The sequence below is a fragment of the Hemitrygon akajei genome, chromosome 30 (assembly GCF_048418815.1).
Source record: "Hemitrygon akajei chromosome 30, sHemAka1.3, whole genome shotgun sequence".
NCBI lineage: Eukaryota > Metazoa > Chordata > Chondrichthyes > Myliobatiformes > Dasyatidae > Hemitrygon > Hemitrygon akajei.
In genome coordinates, this window is record NC_133153.1 from 27,204,634 (window position 1) to 27,230,766 (window position 26,133).

A 26,133-nucleotide genomic window follows, 5' to 3' on the forward strand; every position below is an offset into this window, starting at 1 on the left:
CAAATGGCCTGTGATTGAAGAATGCAATCATTTTAAGAGCAGGTACCAATGCAAATCATGAGTTTCCTGCACATCCCCTCCTTTAGAAAAAGTATTTTGCATGTTTCCTGAAGAATTTTCACCAAATGATGATTGCTGAGATTGGATTCAAGAATGCCAGATACGTAATTACTTTGCTTGCTCATCTATGTGTGGAATGTTGCTGGCGAAAAACTGCAAAGTGTTGAGAGACTGAACAAGTTTTGAACAAAAAGGACTCCAAGCAATCTCAACGAATGCTGTTTACAAATTCTGCAGGGAGAAGGGTATAAAGGATCTCTGAGATTACATGGAAACACATTAGAATTGCTCTAACATGTAAAAAGGGGGCAATATCAGAGAGAACATCTTCTTCTTAGGCCCTTAGGCTCCTGGTGGAGCATAGGCCATCAATGGCCTCCCATCTCCATCACGAAGTTGATGGTATGCTTGGAATTCATCAATGTTTCTGTAATCCACTGTAGAGGAGATTGGCCTATACAGCTTCACCAGAACCCTCTTGGCCAGACTGACCCATTTCCACCTCTCACGATGGGGACCTAGGGTTGGACTTTGAGGGGCAGAGAGAACATCAGAAGATGCTAAGAGAGGAAGATTCACAACTCAGCATGACTGAAAGGCCCCCTCATAAAGAGAGTTAGGACAAAATTTGGGGTGTCGATAAATACAAGCAAAATAAAAGGTCACAAAACCAACCTACAGAGTTAAATTGCATTTTTCCCTAGTCAAGCAGTCATTCTGCCTAAAATGGCTGCTGTAATTTTTTTCTGAAGGGTTGTCAACATAAACCCTGAGCCAATATCTACTTAAATTTTCAAATGGCATTTGATCAAGTTCTACCTAAAGCTAGATTAAAATCAAAAGGGGGTGGGGGGTGGTTTTCAATTCTTGGATAATTTGGGATTAATATTAGAGAACAGCAGAGCCAGGTTAGAGCTCTAATGAGAGGTTGAGGAGAAACACTGAGTGGGTTGGCTCTAGTAGACTCAACACTGGGTATTCTCAAGTAGTGCACTGAAGAAGCTAACCCACATGATTTATACAGTAGAAGTCAGTGTTAATTATTAGTACAAATATTGATCAAAGTGAACAGTCCCAGCTGAGATTAGTCCGGGATCACCAAGCTCCTCTACTGTGCTCTCAGGAAAGAAGGAGATGGTCAGATGCCAGATGCAGCGCAGAGGCAGGGGCTGAGTACGTAGGCCTCCATTAGTCTCGATAGACCATGGATTTGTGCCTTGGAAAGTTTCCAGGGTGCAAGCCTGGGCAGGGTTTTTTTTTTAATGGAAGACCGGCAGTTGCCCAAGCTGCAAGTCTCCCCTCTCCACGCCATGGATGTTGTCCAAGGGAAGGGCACTAGGTTACAGCTTGGCACGGGTTGTCGCAGAGAAGTGTGCGGTTAAGGGCCTTGCTCAAGGACACACATGCAGCCTCAGCCAAGGCTCGAACTAGCTACCTTCAGATTACTAGACGAATGCCTTAACCACTTGGCCACGCGCCAACACAGGGGCTGAGTAACAGCAATCTGAACAGGCATGTCCTCAAACAAATTTTCTAAGAGACTCTGTAGTTATGAAGAGGTGTAGTCACAAAGTGCAGTCATTCTCAAAACTAGGACCCCATGATTAGTGCTAATCAGCATCCACTTAAATAATACAAGTAATACAGAATCCCTGAGCTTACCGGAACAAACTTAAGCTTAAACAGAAAGCACCACGATACTGCATTACCAGGAGTGAGTTGCTTGAGATAAACACAAGGAATTCTAAACAATTATAGACTCTCATTAAACAACAATTAACCAGTTTGGGTGCTCTAAAAACTTTGGAGCCCAATGCTGTCCAGCCCTGAAGAGCACATTACAGGCATTCATTAGCTGAAAATGTTAATTTTAAATAACGGGGAAGAACAAAGGACATAAATTCAAACTAGTAGTGGTTAAGTTTGGAATTGACGTTAGAAGTTTCTTTTTGCTGCAGTTGCAATAAAGTGATCAATATTATCCTTGAATTTGATCCAATGATACAGAACATATCGTATATGGCATATGGCTGTATATGTTTCCTGTTCTGATAATTTAGTATCCGATGAGATTATTTGAATGAATTAATCTGAGTAAGGCTGAATTTAAATAAATAAAGGAGATTCTGGCGCTTATCAATCTGTGTCGGTAAAACAGATGAACACAATTCCCTCTGTTCGCTGAGAGTCATTAGAAAGTTTATGGCCAGTTTAAGTGCTCTCAATACAAACTTGCAGGAGCATCAGCGGTCTTAAATGATTGAAAAGCAGAGTACTGCAGAATGCGTGAAATCTGATACCTAAAGAGGTAATGTAACTCAGGCATGGTCTGTAGAATGGAGGTAACATTTCAGGCTGAAGGGCCTTTCGGCCCCTTGAATCCATGCTGATCATCAAGCACCAACCACACCAATCCTATTTTGCCCTCATATTTTCAACAGTCTCCCAAACCTTACCACTCTCCTACACACTAGGGACAAAATACTATGGTCATTCAACTCAATACGTCAATACGAAAAAGATGGAGACAATCAAGTCAGCACACCAGGGTGTTGGACCTCAAATATTAGGTTCAAGATTCAAGATCCAAATTTATTTGCCACGTGTACATTGAAGTACACAGTGAAATGAGTCATTTGCGTCAACAACCAACACACCTGAGGGTGTGCTAGGGGCAGCCCACAAGTGTCACTGCACGTTCCAGCGCCAACATAGCATGCCGACAATGCTCAGCACAGAACACAAATCATAAGAAGCAACAAAACAACAACAAGAAAACAAGCCCCATTCCTCCCTCCCTCCCACCCACGCACAGGCACGGCCCTCCAATCCCCAGACAGGCCGTCTTCAGCCTCCAGCGGACTTAGACCCCGACTTTCAGCCTCTGGGTCTCCCCTGGCCCACTTGCAGTGATTCGCAGGTTCAGGCTCCAGCCAACAGGCCTCGACTTCTGGATTTCTGATTCGACCCTTGGGCCCCGATCCTCGGTATCGACCCCAGAACGCACCAGTCACCAAACACTTTGAATTAGATGGGCTACCGCAGCAGAGGACCACGATCATACACCCAGTGGCCACTATATCAGGTAAAGTGGCCACCGACTGTATAAGTCTGACGTTAATTTAAAATTATGTTAATTTATGTCTGCCCTCACCCTGCAATGTACTGAGCTGCTGTAAAAAAGTTAATTTTCATGGAATTGTATACCTGTGATAACAACAATAAACTTGAACATGCAAACAAGTGAAAATCAAAAACCTTCCTCACCCCACAACCTGTCTGACCTGTTGAGTATTTTCCCGTAAGTGAGTTACGATTATAAGAGATGTAATTTTGTGATCCCTCAAAAGGGTAATTGATTGTCACAGTGACGCCGTTTCAAAAGGTGATCTGAAATCTCTATATTCGATCATTCCTGAGTTTTAGAGAGACTGATTAGGACCATTTGTCAGCGGGTTTGTGAACACGGCTGTAATGCTGGATTAAGAAATAGTTACTGTCCCCGATGGAGACCCTAGAAACTGAAGACGTTAGAACATGGAACAACACAAAGCGCGCTGGGGTTACTCAGCGGGTCAGGCAGCATCTATGGAGGGGAGTGGGGCGCTGTCTGACCGGCATATGTTGTCCCAGTCGACATTAACTGCTGCTTGGGGGCGGAGATATCCTCCTGAAGTTTGGTCGGAGTTTCTGCTTAGTACCGAGGTGCCGGGACTACAGAGGGAGAGGTTTCTCTGTTACAATGAGTGAGATTTGGGATTGGGAGCTCTTGCCCCCGAATTCATGCCCTGGTCACCAAAGCGGGTCAGCTGGCTCTGATCTGTCTTTCCGCAGCTATTCGTCCGGGCGGTTCGGCTTTTGTTTCTGAGCAGATGTTCACGTAAAGGCGAAAAGTGGCGACTTCCTTACAAGGAGCGTGGCTGCGATTCAAAACTACGGCACCCTGGACAATGCTGGCAAACACCCTGCTTGCAGCCTGGGACTCTGAGCCCAGCGGACGGGCACTGTCTGAGAGGGGCGGGGGTGGGAGCGGTGCTGAGCTCAGGCAGGTGAAAGTTGCCATGATTTAAAACGGGGAAATAATGTCCTCGATGTTTGGGAAAGTGAGAGTGGTCACTTTGCCCGCCGCGCAGGAGCGGGTTGCCCAGCCTCTCACTCCGGAATGTAGCATCGTGATCCTGGGCTGCGCTGGATCCGGGAAATCCGGTAAGTTCTGACCGTAACCATTGACCTCAGCTCTCACACCCCGGGGCGCGGACATTTCCAAATCCGACCGCAAACTGGGGTTGGGGAGGGGGAGTGGGACGGGAGGGGTCGGAACCCTTTGGGACTCAGTTCTTATAAACTAACTACAGAGTGGGAATTTAGGAGTATCGGTAAATCAGAGGAAGATTCGGGTACGATCCTTGGCGATGCAGATGCTGGAATCTGGAGCGATACACCAACCTGCTGGAGGAACCCAGCGGGTCGAGCAGTGCCTGTGGGGAGAAAGAAATTCTGCTGGGTCCCGCTGCAAGGTTTGGACCCCAAACGTAGACAATTCCACCCCCACCCCTACCCCACAGACGCTGCTCGACCCGCTGAGTTCCTCCAGCATGTAAGCCGCGCTTGGGAGTTGAAAGCGGGCGCCTTTTCCGTCCCTGATCTACGCCGTTTAACTTTACAGAGCTGAAACTTCCCACACCATTGCAAGCGAAGTTAAACACTAACATTCTGATCTTTCAGCTCTGACCGTGAAGTTTCTCACTAAACGATTCATAAGCGAGTATGATCCGTATTTGGGTAAGTGCCGCCCAATTCTCTCATTTCTAGGTGCACGTTTTTATTTCTCAACTTGTAAAACTTAACTTTAAGGAAATCTTTAGCAAGTTACATCTTGAGGTGCAGAGAAAAGTTACTTCTACGCTCACCCCGTCACACACATTCCCTGATATCAAGTGCAAAGCTTGGAGGGAAATCTCTAGTCATGCGGGGGTCCCCAACATTTTTATGCCATGGACCCCGAGGGGTCCGCGGAACTCGGGGTAGGAACCCCCGCAATGCCTCCAGAAACTTCTGGCCGATCACAAGGTGTCCCAAACTTTGCCCAGGACGGCGGCCGGGGAACAAGACTGGCAGCCAGCGTGAAAAGCAGCTTGGCACTGACCAAGTCTTGTACCCGAACAGCCTCGCAGACGTGATAATGCTTCCCAGTGTTTTCCATTTGGCTCATGTTGGTTCCTCTCTGAGTCTAAAGCGGTGACTCGAAAAACATTTTTTGGCGACGAGTAAATTTTATCGGCAGTTGAACAAATTCCTCTGAGCTAAAAGTAGCGAATAATGAAAGGCCGGGCACCGTCTGTGGAGAGAAAAATGCTTTAAAGGTCAGTCGACGAACAGTCTGACGCATTAACCGTGCTTTTCTCACCGTCGATGCTGCCTGACCCGTCCAGCGCCTTTGTCCTTTATTTCACATTTCCGGCACCATTTGACTTTTTAACCCCACTAGATTGCCCTCGTTTCGTCACGTGGCGAGCTTGTGAGGTTGCTGCGGCACGCGTGAGGTATTCGGCGTTTTGGAGACGAGAGGATGAAGTAGTTTGTGTGGAAGGGTGTGGGCCGCCATTGTCCCATTGCCGTGGGTGGTGTGATGCTCTGACATAGCTCACCTAGCACCTGTGACAGGGGTTATCAGCGAGGCATCAATTCGTGGCAGCTGAATTAGGCCTTTAGGCAGATTGAGTCTGCTTTGCCAATCATTTGTGGCTGATTTATTTTCCCTCTAAAGTGTGGTTAAAAGGATCGGAGGACCTGTTTCTGTAATTAGTGTAACCCCAATGCTTTCTCTTATGGTCAAGATAAAAGGACGCTGGTGCCTGGAAAGGGCCACGATATCATGAAAGATCCCACCCACTCTGCTAATGGAGTGATTGTCCCACTCCCATCAGGAAAGGCACTACACAGCTTTGACATATTTCAGAAAAAAAACTTACTTTACATTCCAAGTCAAAATATAGATCAACCATTTTGCGCCATTCGTAAATTTGTTCTTCCATTTTTGAAATCTCTTACTCTCCGAGGAGGCCAAAGAGAGCTGGTCTCTACACATCTTTACTCTCGACCGTCTACAGATGCACAGTGGAGAGCATCCTACATTGTTACATCTCTGTGTGGTATGGAAACTGTACTGTGGTGGGACAGGGGTCTCTACAACAGGTCGTCAAAACTGCCCAACGCATCACCAGCAGCAGCCTACCCACCATTAAGGACATATACATACATCCACACCAGGACTACTAGACACAAAAACAGTTACTTCCCCCAACGGGTCAGTGTGATCAATACCTCCAACCCACTTACCCAGTCAACCACCTCTGCATACACACCTAGTATCACTTTATGTACATACTATTGGTCTATGTATATAACAGTTACTAGCACTTTGTGTTTTATTGGATTGCTTTTATATTTATTGTGATTTTTAAAATTATGTTGTTTGAGATTATTGTGCGTTTTTATTCTGCATTGGATCCTGTGTAACGGTCATTTTGTTCTCCTTTACACTTGTGTACTGAGGAATGACAATAAGCAATGTTGAAGCTTTAATCTTGGAAGTTTGCTCAGATTCAATTGCACAATAGTCTCGTCACTGACAAGTGCTGCTGATGTTCCGTTGCAGAGGATACCTACAGTACTGAAGAAAATGTGGATCACCAGTCAGTTCTCTTAAAAATAATGGATACAGCTGATCAGGTAATGTAGCAGAAGGAGACCTTGTAATCACAAGAATAAATGAGGCAGAGATATGGTAATAGGTTTGTACAGATCAAATAACTGAACCATTCATTTTTAGGGCTCCATACGGCTAAAGAAACAACATTTAAGTAGACAATAGAATGACTTATTTTGAACATTTTGAGTCTTTTTTAGGCTAATTAATTTAAAGCCAGAAAACACAACCATAAGACTACTCTTTTACCTTTGCAATTGAAAGTCAGATAATTTTGTACAAGATACAGTCATAACCAATTATTACATTGAAACGATGATAGTTTTTATGACATGATAGTTTTTCTAAGTGTTATCAGCATTTGCAGTTCAGAAGGAAGGGTAATGTTTACCCCCATCTACACAACCGCTGAAGTATTGTTTTTTTTCTTCTATATTCTTTAAGTATTGTATGTGAAAAGAAAAATCATTACAGTACATCTCTTCTAGTTATCCTTTTCTTCTTCAAAATTACACAATAAGCTTTTTCAGCTCAGGTGCCATTTAACAAAGATAGTGATGCACAAATATGTCACAGGCATTTTCCAAGTGGAATTAGAGTTTGTAATAATCTGGAGCCAGTGGTCACTTTATGGAGATTATAATATTCATTACACAATAAATTTCTTACAAACTGATTTCTTATTATGATAAATTAAAATGATGTTATAGGAAGACCATTGATTTTCAAATTTCCTTTTTCTACTTGCATGTTCAAAGTTTCCCAAGCTTGTTTGCTGACATTTAAAAACACAAAATGCTGGCAGAACTCAGCAGGCCAGACAGCATCTATGGGTCACTACCTCCTCCCATAGATGCTGTCTGGCCTGCTGAGCTCTGCCAGCATTTTGTGTTTTTATTTATTTCCAGCATCTGCGGATTCACTCGTGTTCCTGACATTTATTGTTCATTTAAGTCCATCACCCCTACTGGAGCATGGACTGCCAACAGCAGCTCTCCAGCATCCTCTGTCCCAGGCCACTTTTACAACTTGTCCCTGGGTGTAGTCCACCCTCTTTCGAGGCAAAGGTCCTTCATCTCCCAGGGTCGATGTCCTATGAGCTTCTGTTAGCATTTCTATAGCTCTGGGCTTTTATAGGATTGCCCCCTTTTGCAGTCGGCCTTGGGATTGTCCATGGCGGGTTTGACATTTGTCGGCTGACAAGAAAAATCTTGTTTTAAATTAAATTAATGCACTGTATTGCGGAGTAAAACAGTTTAACATTCCTCGCTCTTAAATCATCCTCGATTGATTAGATAGTTTTTAAAATCCACACAAAGTTAAAACAGAAGAAAGAATTCTGGTTATCGATCTTACATAGTTGAAGAGTGGTTAAGCCCAGGATGAATGTTTTGTGATTACTTGGAAGGGTGTCTGAAAGGTAAAAGGGCAGGAATTGAAACTGGTTGCTGTGGAAGATGCAATGGGAAGAGAAACGATTTTGTAAGGACAGAGGAGCAAGCCGGAGGGTGCGTTTGGTGATGATCTCATGTTGAGAGTGAAGGTGATGGAGGTAAACTGATGGACGTTCTAATTCTGACTCTGGAGATGGCGAGAAGGGTTAAATGTGCAAATGGGGGAATGAAATAGATGAATTCAAGACCCTGCCAACTATGATGTGAGGGACATCGTTATGTTTATGTGATCCAACGATTGCATGAATTTCAGTCTGGTCGATTGTTCATTGTGCTTGTGATGTGATACCATCAACACGGGGAGATCAAATACAGGTTGTGTGACCACATCTGGTCAGTCTGCAAGTCACTTGGCAGTTTATTTCTCCATCCTGCCCGCTCTCTGACCCCTCTCTGTCCATGAATTCCTACTCTGTTACAGTGCAGTTCAATATAAGGCTGATAGTAATGCAGATTTTCTGATAACACATGTTGTTATTTTCCCAACTCAACACTAAATTCAACATTTATAGACAAAAAGCATTTCCATCAATGGTTCACTATCTCTATCTCTGGTGGTTTTAAATCATTATTTTGCATCTTCACCTCCTCCAAGAACAAAACAAAATAGGAGTGGGACTAGACCACCTGACCCCTCAGGACCATCCTGAAATTCAAGGTGATCATGGCTGACTAGCACCAAACCTCAAACCCTTATCAGTCACAGAGCCACACAGCCTTCCTTCGCTGATCTCTTAAAAACTTATTTACCTCCGCTTTAATATCTCCACAGCCCTCATGGGTAGAGCATTCCAGAGATTTACTGTGCTCTGCAAAGTGAAATTCATACACACTTCAGGTTTAAATAAGTGCTCCCTTCTTTTGTAATTGTATCTCTTTGTTTGAGCCTCTTCCATTACTGGAAACACCACAACCTCTGTCCTGTCACTCTCCCTTAAGCTCTTGCATGTTTCTCTGAGATCACTCCTCATTCTTCTAAACTCAAAAGAATACAGATCCAGAGTGAGCATTAGTTTGTATGTTACTGTATTTGTCCCATAATCACCTTTCTTCTCGGTCCTGCCTTCCCGACTTTATCTATTCCTTCTCTGATTTCCCTGCATTTGAAAAAGCGGATCTGTTTTGTGTGTGTGTGTGTGTGTGTGTGTGTGTGTGTGTGTGTGTGTGTGTGTGTGTGTGTGTGTGTGTGTGTCTGTGTCTGTGTCTGTGTCTGTGTACTTGTGCATGCATGTGTGTGTGTACATGTATGTGTGTGTGCGTGTGTGCATGTGTATGCATTGGCACGTGGGTGTTTCTCTGTATGTGCGTGTGTGTTTGTGTGCATGTTTGCCTTGTGTGTATGTGTGCATGTATTTGTGTGTGCATGTGTGTGTGTGTGTGTGTGTGTGCATGTGTTTGTGTGTGTGTGTGCATGTGTTTGTGTGTGTGCGCATGTGGTTGACTCTGTGTGTATGTGTTTGTGTGTGTGCATGTGTTTGTGTGAGTGTGTGTGTGTGCATGTGTTTGTGTGTGTGTGTGTGCATGTGTTTGTGTATGTGTGCATGTGGTTGACTGTGTGTGTGGTTGTGTGTGTGCATGTTTGCCTTTGTGAGTGTGCATGTGTTTGTGTGTGTGCGCATGTGGTTGACTCTGTGTGTATGTGGTTGTGTGTGTGTGTGCATGTGTCTGTGTGTGTGTGCATGTGTTTGTGTGAGTGTGTGTGTGTGTGCATGTGTTTGTGTGTGTTTGCATGTTTGTGTGTGTGCATGTGTTTGGCTCTGTGTGTGTGTCTGTGTTTGTGCATGTGTGTGTTTGTGCATGTGTCTGTGTGTCTGTGCATGTGTTTGTGTGTGTGTTTGTCTGTGTGTGTGTGTGTTTACATTAGATTAGATTAGATTCAACTTTATTGTCATTGTGCCGAGTTCAGATACAAAGCCAATGAAATGCAGTTGCATTTAACCAGAACTGCAAAGAATAGTGTTATTTACAAAATAACTGCAAATAAAAGTAAGTGCTACAGCACACAAATATAAAAGTACTGAGACAGTACAATATGGGTACAATACTGCTTAGCGCTGTGATGTGAGGTTCATCAGGGTCACAGCCTCAGGGAAGAAGCTCTTCCTGTGCCTGCTGGTGCGGGAGCAGAGGCTCCTGTGGTGCCTACCGGATGGGAGGAGAGTAAAAAGTCCATGGTTAGGATGAGATGCATCCTTGATAATGATTTTTGGTCTGCCCAGGCAGTGTTTATGGTAGATGTTCTCAATGGTGGGCAATTGGGTGCCGATAATCCGCTGGGCAGTTTTCACCACACACTGGAGTGCTTTGCGGTCCGATATGGGACAATTGCCATACCACACTGAGATGCAGTTGGTGAGTCTGCTCTCAATGGTACAGTGGTAAAAGTCCGTCAGTATCCTGGGACAGAGGTCAGCATTCTTGATGCTCCGCAGGAAATAAAGGTGCTGTTACGCCTTTTTGATCAGGATGGAGGAGTTCAGGGACCAGGTGAGATCCTCGGAAATGTGGACATCAAGGAGTTTGAAGCTTGATACATGCTCCACTACAGCTCCGTTGATGTAGATGGGAATGTGAGTGTGGTTCCTAGCATGCCTGAAGTCCACAATGATCGTGTGTGTGTGTGTGTGTTTGTGTGTGTGTGTGTGTGTGTGTGTGTTTGTCTGTGTGTGTGTGTCTGTGTGTGTGTGTGTGCGTGTGTGTGTGTGTTTGTGTGTGTGTGCGTGTGTGTGTGTCTGTGTGTGTGTTTGTGTGTATGTGTGTCTGTGTGTGTGTTTGTCTCTGTGTGTGTGTGTGTGTTTGTGTGTATGTGTGTCTGTGTGTGTGTGTGTTTGTCTGTGTGTGTTTGTGTGTCTGTGTATGTGTGTGTGTGTGTTTGGCTGTGTGTGTGTGTGTGTGTGTTTGGCTGTGTGTGTGCGTGTGTGTGTTTGTGTATGTGTGTCTGTGTGTGTATGTGTGTCAGTGTGTGTGTGTGTTTGGCTGTGTGTGTGTGTGCGTGTGAGTGTTTGTGTGTCTGTGTGTGTGTTTGTGTATGTGTGTGTGCATGCGTGTGTGTGTTTATGTGTGTTTGTGTGTATGTGTGTGGTTTGTGTGCGTGTGTGTGTGTGTGTGTGTATGTGTGTGTGTGTGTGTGTTTGTCTGTTTGTGTGTGTGTGTGTGTGTCTGTGTGTGTGTGTGCTTGTACTCATTGGTATTTCCTTGAACATGCAGAGACCAGAGACCCAATCGGCCTGGTGAGCCTATACTAGCTCTCAGAGAAAACCCATTGATCCTATTCTCCTACTTATGAGTCATGAAGTTTGAAAGTCTTAGAGAAGTACAGCAGAGAAACAGGCTCTTCAGCCCATCTAATCCATGCAGAAACCATGTCAACTGCCTATTCCTATTGACTCGTAACGGGACCACAGCCCTCCAATACCCCTACCATCCATATACCTATCCAATCTTCTCATAAACTTTGAAACTGAGCTCACATGCACCACTTGTGCTGGCAGCTCATTCCACACTCTCACAACCCTCTGAGTGAAGATATTTCCCTTCATGTTTCCCTCAAACTTTTCACCTTTCACCCTTAACCCATGACCTTTGGTTGTAGTCCCAACCAACCTCAGTGGAAAAGTCCTGCTTGCATTTACCCTATCTATACCCCTCATGTTCCCTACAAATTATTCTCTCTCATGTGACCATTATCTTCCCTTCGTTTTCCCACCACCTACTGTATCTAGTCCAGGAGTAGTTTACAGTAGCCAGCTATCCCAGCAGCCAGTAGAACTGTGGGAAGAGGGAGGAAACCACCCTGGAGATCCTACACAATTGAAGGGAGAATGAGCACACTTCACATGGACTCCATTATAGATCAGGATTTAACCCAGGTCACAGGAGCTGTGAGCCAGTAGCGTTCCCTGCTGCGACACTGTGCTGACACGGGCATCTGCCATGTATTAAACAGAAAAGATCCTGCAATGCTGAAAATCCAGAGTAATACACACAAAATGTTGGAGGAGCTCGGCAGGCCAGTCAGCATCAATGGAGGGGAATAAACAGTCTATGTTTGGGGCTGTGACCCTTCATCAGGACTGGAAAGGAAGGGGAGGGTGGCAGAATATGAGGGTGGAGGGGAGGGTAAGGAGTACAAGCTGACAGGTGATAGGTGAAAACAAGTGAGGGAGTGGGTGGGTGGGTGAGGGAGGAGGAAGATGTGAGAAACAGGGAATTAACTGGTGTAAAATGTAAAGGGCTGTAGAAGAAGGAATCTGATAATAGGAGAGAGTGGACCATGGGAAGAAGGAAAGGAGGAGGGGCACCAGAGCGAAGTGATGGGCAGGTGAGGTGAAGGGAAGGGATAAGAGGTTTTCCCAGAATGGGAAGTTGAAAAAGAGAGCAGGAGTAGGGGTGAATTTATCAGAAGTTGGAGAAATCGATGTTCATAACATCAGGTTGAAGGCCACCCAGATGGAATATGAGGGTTGCTCCTCCAACCTGAGAGCGGCCTCTTGTGGAAGTAGAGGATGCCATGGGCAGACATGTTGGAATGGGAGTGGGAAGCAGAATTAAAATGAGTGGCCACAGGAAATCCCATCTGTTATGGCATACAGAGCGTGGGCACTGTCATGTATTTCTTTGCTCCTGTAGAGCTATACCAATATAACGATGAACAAACTTTCATCTTTTGCAAACTAGGACAAACCGATGAACCCTGAACGTTACCTGAACTGGGCAAATGCGTTCATCGTTGTCTACAGTATCGATAATCGGAAGAGTTTTGAAGGATGCCTGGATTATCTGGAAATCATTTCTAGCCATACTAAAGGACTACCACATGACTATCCGATTATCCTTCTGGGTAATAAGCTGGACATGGAGAGGTACAGGTAAGAGATGTTCTAATGCAGGGATTTAAAGGGACATCCACCCAGGGAGCAATGGTCTACCTGGCGATGTTTTCATTGATAACCAAGACAATGAACACCAATTTGGGGCATCTCCTTGAAAATGGAAACAGCCTCCTCATATCTGCAGTCAGGCTTTGATAAAGTATTAAAGTTTTCAAAATTTGCAAATATCTTCTTGACACCTTCCAGTTTGATACCTCAGGCTCGTAACACCCCTTTGAGTAAGGAAAGCTTGCCACATCTAAGCCTCCACATAAATATGCAACACTTTGGAAAATGATTTGAGTCTGGTTGGTTAGTTGAGTCACAAGTGTTGAAACCACAGAGGAGGCTTGAGCTATTCATTTACTGACTGATTGATTGAGATACAGCACAGAATAGACCCTATCGCCCTTTAAGCCAAGCTGCCCAATCCTAGCCTAATCACGAGACAACTTACAACACACAATTATCCTACCAACCAATACGTCTTTGGCCTGGAGGAAACCCATGCAGTCACAGGGAGAACGTGCAAACCCCTTAGGGGCAGCGGTGGGAATTGAACCCTGGTCGTTGGTACTGTAAAGCGTTGTGCTAACCACTGCGCTACCATGCCACTCAGCTTGAGTTGGCTTCTATACTTGTGCCTTTCCTTGAGACTTATTTTGCCTCTTTCAATTGCTTTTAGAAGGTTGGTCACAGGGAATAATGTGGCTTCCAGTAGTCACATGATTGCCAGAGATGGAGTCAAGTTAAAATGGAAGAAGTTAAAGAAGAATTGGAACTTTGCCTTGTAAAGCTGATGAGTCATCGCCTTTGACACTGCAAGCCTTGCTCTGTCAAAGCCATAACTCATCAGCTTCATAAGCACAGTGAAATCAAATCGTTGGTGCATAAGTATGGATGACTAGAAAACAGAACGTCCTTGAGAGTTACATCCTGATCTATTAATATCTCATTGCTTCTATCTGTTGGTCATCTAGGAACCAGGCATAATTCCTCACCAAGCAGACTGGGAGGTGACCAACCCACAGTTTGTGGTGTAACTGGAAACAGTTACCCACCTCACAGACAGCTGCTGTTATAACACAATCATGAGTGATAGTTATGAATAGAAACTATTATTTTAATAGATATCTCCTGCTTCTTAGAGCAATGTGTTAGGCCACTATTTATGACTCATTTTAATTTTACTTTATGATGCAACAGTGTTGGAGAATCATTCTCTGAAAAGAATCTGCTTTGCTGTATATAAAAAGGTGGAAGATAGTCTTAATATGAGAAAATTACAGGATATACATTGGGCAACAAAATGGAAAGTTTTTGAATTAGTGTAAATAAGTGTGTTGACTTAGGAGGCACAAAGTAAACATGCAGGTGCAACATTTTGGAAGGCAGAGGTCACGTTGGTCTTCATTCTAAGGGGTAGAAATACATGGTTCAGGATGTCTTCTAGCACTTGTGCAGGACTATGATACATCATGTTTGGAGTACTGATTACAGTTTTGCTTCCTGCACTAAAGGAGCCTGTTGTAATGTGAATAAAGCCACAGGAGAGAAGTATCTGGTAGGTATGAAGTAGTCTCTTTATTCAGCAAAATGATACACAGCAGGCATCATATTGGGAGCCTTTCAGAGGAAGAGGCCCGCTGGACTCAACAATATACAACATTTTATATGCTAAAGATCAAAGGACAATTCCATACTTACAATCCATCCACAATGCTTCCTTTGAACTGCACACAACCTTCACACTTCTTTGCACCCACACTACAGACACCTAAATAATGAATTTAATCAACATTCCAATTAACTGTGGTTCACGATTTTTAAGAACACATTATCCAGAGCTGCATTTTAAATTTAATCTACAGTCCATATTCAGATCTGAAGGTTCATGGCTAAAGTTAGTTGTTGAAGTTACCTGCTATATATGTAACCCCAAAAATGCCCTAACAGTATGCTGTGGAGGTCAGTGCACTGCAGAATCACTAGATTGATTTGGAGAATGAAGAGGTGGTTGTATCAGTGGAGACCGAGTAAGGTGTTCGACACACACTGAAGTTTAGAAGAATGAGAAATGATCTCAATGACACATATAACATTCTGAGAGGAATTGAGATCTTCTTCCTTTAGCAGCTGGGTTTTAAATGAAGGGATATTATATCATGATTGAGGACTGAGATTAGAATTACAGGTGGTTAAAACAAGGAAAGAGGTCATTTGGCTTGTTGAAGTCATATCAGGTCTAAACTAAAGAATTCAGATTGTCCCACTTTCTCCCTTTGGAAAAAGCTACAGTTGGATCTCTTTCACTCCTACCCTGGCAATACATTGTAGATCCTTCTGCTCACTGGGCAAAAAAATTTTTTCTTCACGACACTGTTGTTCCTTTGCCAGATGTTTACATTTACTGGCCCCCAGTTCTCGTCTGTAATCAATTAGACAGGTTCTCGCTATCTACTCAATCCACACTTTATAGCACTTTAAAAATCTCCTGCCAAAACTTCTCATACTTCTATTCCATAGAGAGTAGCCCTAACTTCTCCAATGCATCTATATGACCAAGGTCCCTCATGCCAGGAATAATCTTAGTAAATCTCTAAAATCATTAAAGACTTTAAAGTGTGGCTCCTAGAGCTATATATTCCAGTTTGCCAGATGTTGCCCTCTATAACTTCAGGAGATTCTGCAGGTGGTGGAATTCCAGAGCAACACACATAAAAAGCTGGAGGAACTCAGCAGATCAGGCAGCACCTATGGAGAGAAATAAGGACCAATGCTTCGGGCTGAGACCTTTCATAAGAACTGGAAAGGAAGGGGGCAGAAGGTAGAATAAAAAAAAGTGCAGGGAGGTGGGTGATGGGGAAGCTGCCAGGTGATTGCAGAAACCAAGTGGGTTTGGGTGGGAGCCATGAAGAAGTGTGAAGCTGAGAGATGATAGGTGAAAAAGATAAAGGGTTGAAGAAGAAGGAATCTGATAGGAGAGGAGTGTGGACCATGAGAGAAAGGGAAGGAGGAGAGGCACCAGAGGGAGGTGATTGGCAGGTGAGGAGAAGAGAAAGATTACGAAGGGAGCCAGAATGAGGAATGAAAAACAGCAGAAGGGGAGGAGAGAGGAATTACTAGAAATTATTGAAATCAGTGTTCATACTATTAGGTTTGAAGCTAGCCAAACAGGAGATGAAGTGTTTTATAAATTTTCATCAGGATTTCTATAAATCTGCACTGAACTCTTAAACCTCATAAAGCTGTTCATGCAAATAGTTGTAAATCTTTGGAGTCCGTTACCTCAGCTGATTGTAGATGCTCAGTCATTAAGTATATTCAAGGATGAGGTTGAAAAGATATTAGCACGCCGCACATGTCAAAGAGTTTGAGAATTGAGAGAAATGGAATTGGCTTATTATTGTCATATTATCAAAGTACAGTGAAAAACATTGATTTGCATGCCATCAATACAGATAATCTCATTACATCAATACATTGAAGTAGTACAAGGGAAAAGCAATAACTGGATGCATAATATAATGTTAGAGAGAGAGAGAGGACTCTAGGCAGACAATAAGGTCATGATGAGGTAGATTGTGAGGTCAGGAGTCCAGCTTATCATACAAGGAGTCCGTTCAATAGTCTTATAGCAGCGGGATAGAAGCTGTTCTTAAGCTGTACAGTCCCTGCTTTCAGGATTTTTTTATCTTCTGCCCAATGGGAAGGGTGAACAGAGTGAATGTCAGAAGTGGAAGGGGTCTTCAATTATGTTCAGTCATAGGGATCATAGAGTTGCCGGCAACGGTGGTGGAGGCAGATACGATAGGGTCTTTTAACAGACTCCTGATAAGGTACATGGAGCTTAGAAAAATAGAGGGCTATGGCTAACCCCAGGTAATTTCTAAAGTAAGTACATGTTCGGCACAGCATTGTGGGCAGAAGGGCCTGTATTGTGCTGTAGGCTTTCTGTGTTCTATGTTCTATGTTACACAGCATAGGAACAGGCCCTTTGGCCCAACTGGTCCATGCTAACTATTGCATCCTGCCTGCTAGTCCAGTTGCACTAATTCAGCCCTTAACCCTCTAAGCCTCTGCCTTCCATGTACCTATTCAAATGCCTCTTAAACGTTGCAATTGCACCCACCTCGACCACTTCCTCTGGTAGATCTTTCCAGGTACTCACTACCCTCTGTGTAAATAAGTAAGTTACCTCTCAGGTCTCTTTTAAATTTCTCCCCTTTAATCTTGTATCTGTACCCTCTAGTTTTGGACTCCACAGCCCTGCACAGAAGGCTATGTTAGTTCCCCTTATCCATACCCCTCATGACTTTATAAACTTCTATGAGGTTGCTTCAGGAAATGAAGATCCAGTATGACCAACTTCTCCCGATAACTCTGACCCCTCTAGTCCAGGCAGCGTCCTCATAAATCTCTTCTGTACCCTCTCCAGCTTGAGAATGATAGGGTGACCAAAATTCAGATTCAGTTTATTGTCATTTAGAAACCACAGATGCAATGCAGTTAAAAAATGAGACAACGTTTCTCCAGAATGGTATCAACAAAGCACATGACAAAATAGACTACACCAGAAAATCCACATAATGTTTGGCAATCCCCAATCCAGAGTCCGGAGAGGCTGCTGCGTATTAATATTGCGCTACCATCTTAGCGCGTTGCCCGGAAAGGAGCTCCACATCCACCAGACAAAACAAGATCAAAAACTAAAGCTACAAGACCTGCACAAAACCACATAGTTACAACATATAGTTACAACAGTGCAAACAATACCATAATTTGATTAAAAAACAGACCATGGGCAAGGTAAAAATAGTCCAAAGATGTTAAAAGACTATAAGTTCGAAAGAAACCACCACACAGTTTCCACAAGTCCTCAGGGTCCCGATAGACTTGTCATCTCAAGCCAGCGGCAAAAGGGAATACCCCCGCTATGGACTTCCATGGCGCCGCCTGACTCAACCTTGAAGATGCAGCACACAATGAAAGCTCCGTCGATCCCAGCCTCGCAGACACAGCACACACTGAAAGCGACCTGACCGCAGTGGGCTCTGAGTCAGTTGAACCTCCAAGCCTCCGACCATCCCCTCCGGCACAGCTTCTCCGAGCACCATCCTCTGCCGAGCGTATTAAGATGCCCCCGCCAATGGCCACCGGCAACGTGACCCCGAGGACTGGGGGCCTGTTCTTCTCAGCAAAGACCGGGACCTCACAGCAGCAGCAGCAACAAAGAGGGCCTTCCTGGAGATTTCCAGATGTTCCTCCATGCTCCGTGCTCCCATGTCCGTTTTTCATTAGATTAGGATTGTGCACGGCACCCTGCTTGACAAATAACAAATTACATATCACTGTGGCCACTGCAAGCTGCGTCGTGCCGCCATCTTGAAATCTTGAAATTATACATAATATTCCAAGTGCAGCCTCATCAACAACTTGTATAACTGTGACATACTCTAAAGCTCTAAAGCCAAGATAGTAAATATATCCTTCACCACCCTATCCACTTGCATAGTTGCTTTCAGCGAACTGTACCCTTGTATTCCCAGATTCCCCTTTTCCCACAATACTCCTCAGTGCCCTGCCATTCAAAATGTTGTGTTGGCGTGTGGCCAAGTGGTTAAGGTGTTCATCTAGTGATCTGAAGGTCGCTAGTTCGAGCCTTGGCTAAGGCTGTGTGTCCTTGAGCAAGGCACTTAACCACACATTGCAATGCGACGACACCGGTGCCAAGCTGTATGGGTCCTAATGCCCTTCCCTTGCACAACATCGGTGGCATGGAGAGGGGAGACTTGCAGCTTGGGCAACTGCTGGTCTTCCATTAAAAAAAACCCTGCCCAAGGCTTGCGCCCTGGAAATTTTCCAAGGCACAAATCCATGGTCTATCAAGACTAATGGAGGCCTACATTCAAAATGAAAGTCCGACTTGGTTTGACTGTCCAAAATGCATCACTTGGCACTTATCTGAGTTGAAATCCAGTTGTCATTCCTCAGCCCATCTACCTACCTTGGGGGCTCCCAACTTTTTTAACCGAGGGAACCCCTGCCCTAATGATCAAGATCTTTTTGCAATTCATCGTAACTTGTTTCACTATCAACAAGACCTCCTGACTTAGCATCATCAGCAAGATCATCTCATTCACATTCACATCCATATCATTTACACAAACAATGAATAACAGAGGTCCCAACACTGACCCTGGGGCACCCCACTAGTCACTGGCCTCCCGTCAGAAAATTGACCTTCAGCCATCCCTCTCTGCTTCCTATCGTCAAGCCAATTCTGAATCCACCTCACTGGCTCCCCTTGAATCCCATGTGACCTAAATTTCCAAAGTCAGCCTGCCACGTGTGACCTTATCAAAGACCTTACTAAAGTCTATATAGACAACATCCACTGCTCTTCATTTATCCCCTTACATACCTCTTAAAAAATAATCCAAAGAATTCCTCAGACATGGCCTCCCACATATAAAACCATGCTGACCAGTCCTGATCAGCCTTTGACTATCCATATGATGGTAGATCTTGTTCCTCAGAATTCCCTTCATTAACTTCCCTACAATTGAAGTCAGGCTCACCAGCCTGTAATTTCCTGGCCTGTCCTTGTCGTCCTTGAACAAAGGAACTTTAGCCACCCTCTAGTGTACTGGAACTTTACCAGCAGCTAAGAATGAAACAAATATCTTCTATAACAGCCTCTGTGATTTCTTGAGCAAACACGAGGAAATCTGCAGATGCTGGAAATTCAAACAACACACACAAAATATTGGTGGAACACAGCAGGCTAGGCAGCATCTATAGGGAGAAGCGCTGTCGACGTTTCGGGCCGAGACCCTTCGTCAGGACTAACTGAAAGGAGAGATACTAAAAAGTGCCCCCACTACTTTCAAATCTCTTAGTATCTCTCCTTTCAGTTAGTCCTGACGAAGGGTCTCGGCCCGAAACGTCGACAGTGCTTCTCCTATAGATACTGCCTGGCCTGCTGTGTTCCACCAGCATTTTGTGTGTGTTCTCTGTGATTTCTTCCCTGGTTTCCAATAAGATCCAGGGCTGCACACGGTCAAGCCCCGTTGGCTGCTTTATAGAAGTCCATGGGTGGGGGGGGGGGGGGGGGAATGGTGGTGGGAGGCTGGTTTTCATGATGTACTGAGATTTGTCCACAACTCTGTGGTTTCTTGCAAACTCAGGCAAACAAGTTTCCAAACTAACCTTGCAGTCTTGGGAATAATAAGACCATAAGATATAGGAGAAGAAGAAGGCCATTCGGCCTGTCGGGTCTGCTCTGCCATTAAATCATAGGCTTACCCAATTCTTCCAGCCATCCCATTCCCCTGCTTTCACCCCATACCCTTTCACGCCCTGGCTAATCAAGATTATAGCTACCTCTGCCTTAAATGCACCCAATGACTTGGCCTTCGCAGCCGCTCACGGCAACAAATTCCACAGATATACCACCCTCTGACTGAAGTAACTTCTCCGCATCTCAGTTCTAAATGAACGTCCTTCAATCCTAACATCATCCCCTCTTGTCCTAGAATCCCCTACCATGAGAAATAACTTTGCCATGTCTAAGCTATGGTACAAAATGGAGAAAGGGTTGGAGAAGGCCGTATACCATCATCGCCTTCAGACTTTTAGAATGTAAACTTTTGGTTATGTTCTGTATGCAATCACATTAACACTTCCTGTCTTAAGTGGAGTATCAGAAATGATCAAAGCGCTGTTCCTGAGAGCACAACAGTCATTTAAAACAATCTGCATTCTAAGATCCTTATTTTAGATAGCTTTGATGTTTCACAGTCTTCTAGGTATTTGGTGTTTATTAACTTGCAGTGCTAATGCATTTTGAACAAGCACATCTGCTCTGACTTTTTTTTCAGGCAAGTAAGCAAATCTGATGGACTCTCACTGGCATCCAAATATAACTGCTCCTTCTATGAAGTCTCTGCCTGCTTGGACTTTGAGCCTGTACAGCACGTGTTCCATGAGTTGGTGCGTGAGGTGAGGCGAGAGATGGAGCGCCACCTTCCCGTCAGACCGCTCTTCATTTCCGAGGAAAGGCCCGTGCTGGGCACTCCCCACCCCCCTGCCTTTGCCCACGCCGTTAAGCACCACCCGCCCGCGTTCGGAACCCAGCGTCTCTCCACTGCCACCTACAAGGAAATTCCCACCATCACTTCAGCCAAACTTGTCACCGTGAAGTCGGCAAGGGCTCAAAGCAAGCGGAGGACTCCCACTCTAACCTTGCTTAAAGGGTTCAAGATATTTTAAAAATGTTAACCATCACATTGAATAATAAAGCTCAATGTAACCAGCTCTTACCAACTAGGTAGGTCATATATCTTGTTCTAAGGATGGTATATGTGGAAGTAAAACCGTCACAAACCTTTATTATATTAACCAACTTGAGAGTGCACCATTCATCCGGCATTGACGTCACCTTGGGTTCAGGTTTTATGGATTCAAAAATGAGTAAGTCGCCCACAATGGTATCTTTTTGATGGTTGCCAGTGCTTTCCGGAAAAAATTATCAGAGTGAACAGGAGTTTTTACATTCTCCCCATGACCACGTGAGTTTTCTCCAAGTGCTCCGGTTTCCTCCCACAGTCCAAAGGTGCAGTGGTTAGAAAGTCAATTTTTTTTTTTGTTCCTTTCCATGCCTTGTTGCACAATGGGTGGCAACCTTGCCGTTTCTTTAGCATTCGTCTGTTTTTTACAAGGCCGCGTTTCTAGTTTGACGCTCAACGGATGGAAAGCGTGCGAGGAGCTTGCTGGTTTCGAACCCGGGACCACTCGCCTTGAAGTCCAGTGTGGATGCCACTACACCACCAGCTGGGTTAACAGTAGGTTAATTGGTCATTGTAAATTTGGTTAGGGTTGAATGGGTGGACTGCCGGGTGGTGCTGCTGGTTGGGCCTGTTCCGGGTTTATAGACAACGGCGGTTGTAGAATCTGCAGCAGGAATTCACTCCGTAAATGAAAGAATGTGGAATCTTCCCAACAATCTGAAGAAAATAACACTGCATAGACAGGAGACGATAAGGGAAGTCAAGGATACTCTCTCAGTACATTTGAGATGTAAACATGACTGTAGTAATAAGGACAGTGGAGCGAGCGAGCTTGTCAATGATCGACATTGAAAATTACATTTATTTTTCAAAATTTGTCATTCACAAAAAAATCAAAATTTTCTGCTTTAATAATAAAGAAGATACACAGAAGCTCAACAAGTTCACAAATGTTCTGAACTGTGAGTTTTGTTTGTTGCTGAAGATGGACTGAAGCCAGTGTTGCTAACATCCTGTGAAGGTGCTGTGAGCAATCTTGTTGAATCAGTGAAGACGTTGTGGTGAGTGTGGTCCCACTGAGCTGGTTGGAAGGAAGTTCCAGAATGATGATCCTGCAAAGGTGAAGGGCCAGTGAAACACTAATAAACACAAGAGGTTCTGCAGATGCTGGGAGTCCAGAGCAATACACACAAAATGCTGGGAAAATTCTGAAGAGGAATAAACAGTTGATGTTTCGGGCTGAGACCCTTCATTATTGTGTTGCCAGTGGAATAATCCCAAGACAGGAGTTTATATAATTTGGCAAAGAAATTGGAGTTAAACATTTGGAAGAGTGTTTATGCATTTCCCAGTGGACACGTGCTTACAGAACAACGCTGCTCATAATTTGAATACTAATAAGTAACAAACTCATTTCTAAGATCAGACAGTTATTCAAAGAAAAGAATTATTCATATTCTTACAACTCTAGGTTGTTATTTTGTATTTGACAACTTCATTTAACATCCGACAGTGATTTTATCTGCATACTCGTAACCAGTGTTCATTTTGAAGTTAGAATTAGGGTATCCTTTGTCAAACAAACAAGGCAATTAACCAATGATAATATATCAACCTGTAATTCCCACTAAGTAGTTTCCACTGTTGCTATGGTATTCTATGTGTTGCACCTGATGCCTGCTGACTTATGTTTCATCCATAAAGTGAAACAGCACAATTTTTCTTTCATCATTTTTTTTTGTTCCTTTCTGCGTCTTGTGGTGCATCGGGCAGCACCCTTCCCATTTCTTTAGCACTTTTGTCTGTTGAGGCTGAGCTGGTAACTCATCACTCAGCCGAGCATAGATGGAAAGTGTGCAAGGATTCGAATCTGGACCACTCACCTCCAAGTCCAGTGCGGAAGCCACTACCCCACCAGCTGGCTATCATATATTTTGTTAACAGTATATTTGAATATATTTGCTGATTGGCAGAACAACTATATTTCAAAAGTTCTCTTCAGTTGCTCTTTGAATAATATGAGAGAGAAACAAAATTTTGTTTGGATTAATAAAATTTGAGTAATATTTTGTGGACTCTTTGTTCTCACCCAGGTATATAATTGCTTCTTGTATTTCAGCTGAAATTTCGTATCTTTCCTCAAACATGAGTTATTATTAATAGATGACCAACAAAATCCAACAATAACAATGACTAATCCAACAGAGTCTTTGTTAACTCTCTGTAACAGCAGGAAGATGCTCATGCAATTTACAGCTACATATAATAAGCCTCTTACAGGGATCGCAAATGTGCCTTCTTAGAGTACAATGATGCTTCAAATCCTCAGAAACAGCACAAACATTTAGGTGAAGTTGCAAAACTCATGCTGCTTTGTGTCATTGTTAAATCTGCATGTAAGAGCACTTCAATGAACAATTGAATTGGCTGCTCTACTTTTTTAAAATACGTGTACCATTGTGGCACAAATGCCTCACCATATCTATTGACTCAGTGGAGGCAAATGTTCGTAAGGCTTCCCCTACAAAGCAAAGCCTGCTGTCTGTCACATTAAATGGGAAACCTCAGGATTGATTTGCTTTTTTTTTTAAAGCACTTGATCAAGGGTTCCCAACCTGGGACCCATGGACTCCTCGGTTAAGGGTGGGGGTCCAGGGTATTAGAAAGGTTGGCAATCCCTGTTTAGATCAATGCACTGTTTCCCCTTCCAGATGAAAGGCTTCAATTCAAAATGTCTGCTGTCCATTTCCCGGTGCCTAACCTGCTAAGTTTCTCCAGCAGTTTGCTTCATTTTGGTCTAGATTCCAGATCTGCAGTCCTCTGTGTCTCTACTATTTACATGCCTTACAACATTACACTAATATACGCTGTCCCATATGAAGCTCCTATGGCTATTACTTTATTGATCTATTTGCAGATGGTTATGAGCACGTATCTCCCCTTAACTTTGGTTCCTTGATATCACCATGATGGTCAGTGACAGCACCAAAAGGAAGAACTTTCCTGCAAAATTGCTCCACTAAGTGTCACATGTCTAATTGGAGTGCAAGTAATTAAAAAGAAACTGCACAATATTTTTACTTCAACAAGAAATGTTGATAAAACTTTATTTAAATGAAAACTGATACTTTACACCACAAATGTTGAAATATGCTAGAAATTTATAAATACAAACAACATGGCAAGATTGTGTGGCCATTTTTTAATTGTTTTGATAAAGTATAACACAAGGAATTTAGTCAATTACTCTCCACCTTTTTGAGGAGTTTGCTATTTTATATCAGTCTCAGAAAGAGACCTCTTATTTCCACGAGGATTTCTGTGAGATGTGAGACCAGCCTGAAGGGCAAACTACAACTTACTGATTTAAGCCAAGGTGTTGGCAACACAGCTAATACTGAAATAGTTTGGCTCTAAAGGTTCGAGGCTTGGCTCCCAAATCGGTTAAAGAATCAATTGCCACGGATGTGCATGACGCTTCTTTGAAATATTCCCATAAAACGTTTCACTTGACTAAAACAGAATACAGGGAAAAATTAAAAGTAACAGATGGTTTAAATGATGGGATTGACTTAACTTCCAAAAAGAATTGAAGATATTTATTACTACAAGTTATAAAAGCCATTTATTTTAACAATCAAATAAAAAAAAAAACATACTGAAGCATTTTTTTGCCAATCCAGAGTCCACAGTTCTACATTTGAGGTCTGGAGGGAAAAAGAATATTTTGGGTTAAAACATCTTTCAGGCTATGTATGTTGAATAATGTTCTAAGATTAAAATCATTTAACTCTGCATGTATATTTGCATTAGGGAACAGTGGATTGATAAAGTACTGTATAATGGGTTGGCTATGCTATGGCGCAGGTAGACAGCAACTTCAATCAGTTCATAGTCAATGATCATACCAGGACTTGTTGGAAATGAGAACCATTTACAGCTCGGTGAGGTAGTGAGGCATTTTAATGGATGACATGATTGTGCCATCTCCTTTTAAACCAATGAGGCTTAAAAAAGAATCTCTGACCATAGATAAATCTGAATCCAATTGGTTAATGGAGAAATAGGGAGAGGAAAATAAATCTTAGGGTAATGGAGTGAGAGAATGAAAAGGCATGCATTTAAAAGGAACTTTGTGCTGTTGGTGTAAAGTGGTTTCCAAGGTAAGAAGTGCATTAAATGTTGCAATGAGACCCCAAGACATAGGAGCAGAATTAAGCTATTCGATCCAACAATCTGCTGTGTCATTTCATCCTGGCTGATTTATTATCCTGCTCTACCCCAGTCTCCTGCCTTCTCCTCATAAGCTTTGATGCCCTTATTAATCCTGAACCTATCAACCTCTGCTTTAATTGTGCCCAGTGGCTTGGCCTCCACAGCCATCTGTGGCAATAGGTTCGACAGATTCGTCACCTCTAGCTAAAGAAATTCCTCCTCATCTCTCCCTCCATTTTAAGACTGTGCCCTCTGGTCCTAGACTCCCCCACTGCAGGAAATATCCTATCCACGTCCACCCTATCTAACTCAATATTCAATAGGTTTCAGCAAATTTCCCCGTCATTCTCCTAAACTCCAGCAAGGACAGGCCCAAAGCCATCAAACGCTCCTCATACATTAACCCTTACATTCATTAGGGAAACACAATAGCCAATTAGTGCTCAGCAAGCTCCCACAAACAACAAGTGATCTTAGCCAGTAATTCTGTTTTAGTTATGTGGCTAGAGATGCACTTTTATGCAACACAACAA

General features: G+C 43.5%; 1 protein-coding gene and 1 long non-coding RNA gene across 2 annotated transcripts in view; one reads left to right on the plus strand and one right to left on the minus strand.

The window, feature by feature from the left end:
* LOC140718905 (uncharacterized) overlaps positions 1–5,565 on the minus strand; it is a 29,224-nt gene extending 23,659 nt beyond the window's left edge. Inside the window, exon 1 of the long non-coding RNA XR_012096829.1 lies at positions 5,468–5,565. This is a non-coding gene — a long non-coding RNA (uncharacterized lncRNA). The remainder of the gene's footprint in view (positions 1–5,467) is intronic.
* Positions 3,775–24,567, plus strand: rasl12 (RAS-like, family 12). The gene is made up of 5 exons (XM_073033190.1): positions 3,775–4,266; positions 4,786–4,842; positions 6,719–6,792; positions 12,901–13,091; positions 20,978–24,567. The coding sequence occupies exons 1-5, from the start codon at positions 4,143–4,145 to the stop codon at positions 21,366–21,368; spliced, it is 837 nt and encodes a 278-aa protein (XP_072889291.1). The 5' UTR covers positions 3,775–4,142; the 3' UTR covers positions 21,369–24,567.
* Positions 24,568–26,133: the final 1,566 nt, after the last annotated feature.